Raw genomic sequence first — 4,717 nt, forward strand, 5'->3', positions numbered from 1 at the left:
TGGGCCTTCTGCACATTCTCTGGGCTGGGTTTGGCGCCATCATCCTCAACCCCAGGATCTGTTTCCCTTTCTCTAGCTGCACACAGAGAGGAAGAAAACTGGGACGGTAGGGGTAGGTGGGGGCAGGGAGGGGCCCAAATAGCTCAGAGAGGGCAAGGCACTCGCTACCGAGTAAGATCCGAGGTCTGTAAGTGCTAAGCCTCGGGAAGAAGACGGAAAACCGGCAGTGTTTCCATAATTCCCAGCTACGAAGATTCCCCGGCCAGGAGCCCCCCCGGCAAGCCCCTCCCTCCCTCTCAAGGGCCAGCCCCGCGGGCGCAGCGCCAGCAGCGGGTTCCGAGGAAGAAGCCCACCCGCTCTAAGCCCAGCTTCTCCCCTTCCCGCTCGGACGCCCGTCTCAACTGCGGGCAAGAGAAGCTGGAATGGGGTGGAAGGAGGTTGGGTGAGGGTCAGCGCCTGGGGTCTCTGAACTTTCGGACACGCGGGCAGAAGAGGCAGCGGGCCGTGAGAGAGCTCAGCGGGGCGCCCGGTGTGGGCGGCTCGGTAAATCCAGCAAGGGCTGTGCACCGACCACCCCGGCAAGCTTGCTAAGCAGCCGCGTCTAACCAGCAACTGCAGAGGGTACCCTCGGGGTGCCCAGGTCGGAAAAATAAAGTCTCCTTCCCCGCCAGCCGGTGGGACTGCAGGCCTAGGTAGGGGCGCAGGGAGGAGACGGCCGGCCTAAGCTGGAGGCGGGGAGAAGGGACCGCAGGAGCCCCGGGGTGCGGGGCGGATCCCGGGGGAGGCAGGCGGCTCAGACGTCCAGCACGTGGTTCAGGTAGGAGATGTAGCAGATGGCCAGGCGCAGGATCTCTATCTTGGAGAGCTTCTTGTCTGGGGGCAGCGTGGGCAGCAGCTTGCGCAGCTCGGCGAAGGCCAGGTTGAAGGCCTCCACGCGGATTCGCTCCCGCGTGGCGTGGGCTGTGCGGTACTTGGCGGTGGCGCGGCGCCGCCGCCGCCGCTCCTCCCGGCTCAGGTGCTGCAGGTCCTTCCTGCCGGGCTCTCCCGGCTCTAGTCCCCGGGCCTGGCCCGCTCCGGGGCCCCCAGACCCAGCCCCGTCGGGGCCTGCCCCTCCCCCACAGTCGCTGAAGCCCGACTCGGTCTCCGAGTGGCTGGGAGGCAGGTCCAGCTCCATGGTGTCTGAGTTGAGCATCATGACGGGAGCCCCCTGCCCGGTCAGATCAGGATCCCCTCCCCACCCCTCCCTCTGGGAGCCGGCAAGCTGGTTGTGGGAGGGGCAGGAAGGGCCTGGGGTAGTGGGGGCTGCCACTGAGCTCCGGGGGTCAGCGCCACCTCAAGGTTCCATGATCAGGGTTCCAGTCTGGAGCCTGGAAGAGAAAAGGGGAAACTGAATGGGGCAGAGGGAGGAAGGAGGGGGGAAAGTTTGAGATGAGCTGGAAGAGGGAGGTACTGTAAGTGTGGGGGAAAAACAGCAGAAACATGGGGTGAGGTGGGGTGGGGGACGTGGGGCAGAAGAGACAGGCAGGTGGACCCTGCAGAGTAGGAGGAAAGATGGTACAGAGAGAAGAGAATCCCGGAAGTGCACAACAGGAAAGGAGAAGGAGACTTAATGAGGTCACAGGACAGGATAAAACCAAGCAAGAGGATCAAAGACCTAAAACTATACAGGCTCCCAGAAGAAAACACGGGAAAAGCTTCACGTCATTGGACTTGGCAATGATTTCTTGGATGTGATGCCAAAAGCACAGGCAACAAAAGCAAAAATGGACAAATGGGACACATCAAATTTAAAACTTTTGTGCGTCAAAGGATACAATCCGCAGAGTTGAAAAGGCAATCTTAGAGAATGGGAGGAAATATATGCAAATCATGGATCTGATAAGGAGTATCCAGAATATTATAAAGAACTCCCACAACTCAACAACAAAAAAATCAAACAACTCAATTAAAAATTGGGCCAAGGACCTGAATAGACATTTCTCCAAAGATGGCCAACACATAGGAAAAGATGCTCAGCATCACCGATCATCAGAGAAATGCAATCAAAACCACAATGAGGTAGCACCTCACACCCAACAGGATGGCTAAGCCACTAAAATGGTGCAGCCGCTTCAGAAAATTGAAGAAAGGGTCCTCAAAAAAATTAAAAATAGGGCTACCATATCATCCAGCAATCCCCCTTCTGGATATATATCCAAAAGAATTGAAATCAAGATCCCAAAGAGATCACTGCATTCTCACATTCACTGCAGCACTATTCACAATAGCCAAGACATGGAACCACCCAATGTCCATCGAATGACAAAGGAATAAAGAATATATGGCATATACATGCAAGGGAATACTATTCAGCCTTAAAAAGTATAAAAATTCTATCACATGCTACAACACAGATGACCCTTGAGGACATTATACGAGGTGAAATAAGAGAGTCATAAAAACAAAAATATTGTATGAATCCATTTATGTAAGGTATCTAAGTAGTCAACTTCATGGACACAAAGTAGAACAGTGGTAACCAGCGGCTGGGAGGAGGGAGGAAGGGGAGATGTTGTTCAAAGGGCAGAGAGTTTCATATTTACAAGATGAAAAAGTTCTGCAGATCTGTGTCACAACAATGTGAATATACTTAAACATGATTGAAATGTAGACTTAAAATGGTAAGTTTTAGGTGATATGTTTTTTACAATAAACAAACATTTTAATAATTAAAAAAAAAAACTCTGAGCAACACTAGAGGAACAGCTCCAAGAGAGTTTGGCTGTGACTCTAAACCTTTCCCAGTTGTGCGTGGAGAACTGCAAGCCCCCCCCTCCCCGGACCCCTCTCCACCCTTGCTGCTTTTGGTGGGGAGGGCTAGGGGTGGAGGCGGGGATAAACACGCAGATTGCCCATTGTAGAGTGGACTGGGACATATGGAGCTTGGCACAGCTGCCCCAGCTCAGTCCCTCCCAGCCCCCCAGCCCCCGGGTCCTACCACCCCATCCACTGGAGTCAGGGGAAGGTATCTCCTTTGGCCACAATCCCCCAGCTCAGGTCCAGAACCTTCCTCTAGCTCTGTCCTCAGTACACTCAGCACCAGCCATTCCCTGGCCCTGTGGGCAGCTCTGCCAGGAATACTGGGGAAAGGAAATGTCACCAGCTTTCCACTCCATTCCCCACCATGGTCCGAGCGCGGCTCAGACACGGCCTTCACTGGAGGACATGGGCAGCTTCTTGGGGACACCATTATGGTTTTCTTGTCCCCGGAACCAGAGGAGGCTATGGCAAGGCAGCAGGGACATGCCCGGGAGAGGCTGGGGCAAGTGCTTCGCTTTGGAGGACGCTCGGGGGGACTAGCAGACCACTCACTGCGAGCTCAGCCGGACTCACAGCCAAAGACGGAAGCACCGAGGCCCCTTCACAGCTCCCATCACACCTTCCTTGCCAGCCCAGGTTCTCCTGCCTGCTGGGCCCCCTCACAGGGAGCAGGAGCCCCCCAGCCTTGCCCCATCCCACTGCACAGAAGACAGATTCAACTGTAGTCAACAGTTTCTAAGCTCTGGGGGTTTGGGGGTACAAGGTCATCAACCTCTGACCCTATGTACTCACATATCCATAACACAAAACATAAGGTGCTCAGTGCTGAAATTTACAACACACTCCATATTGCAGGGTCCAGAAGAACAAGACGGGATGGCAGTGGTGTGGAGGGTCCCCAAATCAGGCCTTCCAGTACATGTTTGGTGCCCCAGCTCCCAACCCCTATGCTTCAGGAGTTCAGCCGCAGGGATTCCACGTTGCCCAGTCCCTGGTTCCTTCATCCCTGATGACTGTGCCATGCCGTCCCTTCCCCTCTATGCGCTCCCAGTCTGACCCCAGTCTCAACTCTACCTGGACCCCATCCTCCCCACCTCTGATCCTGGCAGCTTCTAATAACCCATCGAGTCCTCACCCCCAAATCCACTTCTGGTCTTGAAGTTCCAGGTTCCAAGGATCAGGGAGAGCAGCAATTCCAAGCATCTGGGACAAGACTTCTGCCCCACTTCTGCCATCTCCAGCCCAGTTGAGAATAGACAGGCACAAAGAGTCAAAGGAGAGATGTGGGAAGAGGAAGGTGCAGACGGAGAGACACACAGTGCATGAGAGAAAAACTAGAGGGAGGCTCTTGGAAGGGACGTGAGCCCGAGAGTGGGAGGGACACGCCCACCCCTCCCTAGCCCATGGTCCCCCTTTACCTAGGAGGACCCCTTGAGGGCATCCAAGCTGGCAGGACGGGGACAGCGTTGACAGCGCCAGTCTCCTCTGGCTGCTCAGAGCTCATCCGTCTGCAAAGTTAGTGACCAGCTTTCTAGAGCTCTCGGGGACAGCGTGGTGTGGCTGCACAGACTCCAGGGCAGATGAGAGGGGTGCACATGGTGGGGATATAGGGCCCGGATGGAGGGGGTGGTATTGGCCAGGTACTGGGGCCACTTGCACTCACACACATATACATACACACACACACACACTCACAGACACATACACACCTGAGCTGGCCCAGCCCTATGTATATATATGGAGATATACATACACACCCCCAGCTCTCCATTGGCTGGCCAAGGCCCCCCCCTCATCAATATTAAACAGCCAGGCCAGGCAGCCATTGGCAGAGGGATCTGGGATCCCCCCCCCCTGGAGCTGGGGTGGGGGCTGGCTCTGGAGGGGGCGGGGAGTGGGGGAGCAGGGACATCTGTTC

The 4,717-nt window shown here is 55.5% G+C and overlaps 1 protein-coding gene across 1 annotated transcript; it reads right to left on the reverse strand.

The window, feature by feature from the left end:
• Positions 1 to 263: 263 nt before the first annotated feature.
• Positions 264 to 1,394, reverse strand: NHLH1 (nescient helix-loop-helix 1). Its single transcript, XM_017669642.3, has one exon. The coding sequence runs from the start codon at positions 1,193 to 1,195 to the stop codon at positions 794 to 796; it is 402 nt and encodes a 133-aa protein (XP_017525131.1). The 5' UTR covers positions 1,196 to 1,394; the 3' UTR covers positions 264 to 793.
• Positions 1,395 to 4,717: the final 3,323 nt, after the last annotated feature.

This window comes from Manis javanica, chromosome 14, assembly GCF_040802235.1.
Source record: "Manis javanica isolate MJ-LG chromosome 14, MJ_LKY, whole genome shotgun sequence".
Classification (NCBI taxonomy): Eukaryota; Metazoa; Chordata; class Mammalia; order Pholidota; family Manidae; genus Manis; species Manis javanica.

Bases quoted from the DNA above. Each gene is read 5' to 3' on its own strand.
- NHLH1 (XM_017669642.3), bottom strand. From the start codon at position 1,195: ATGATGCTCAACTCAGACACCATGGAGCTGGACCTGCCTCCCAGCCAC.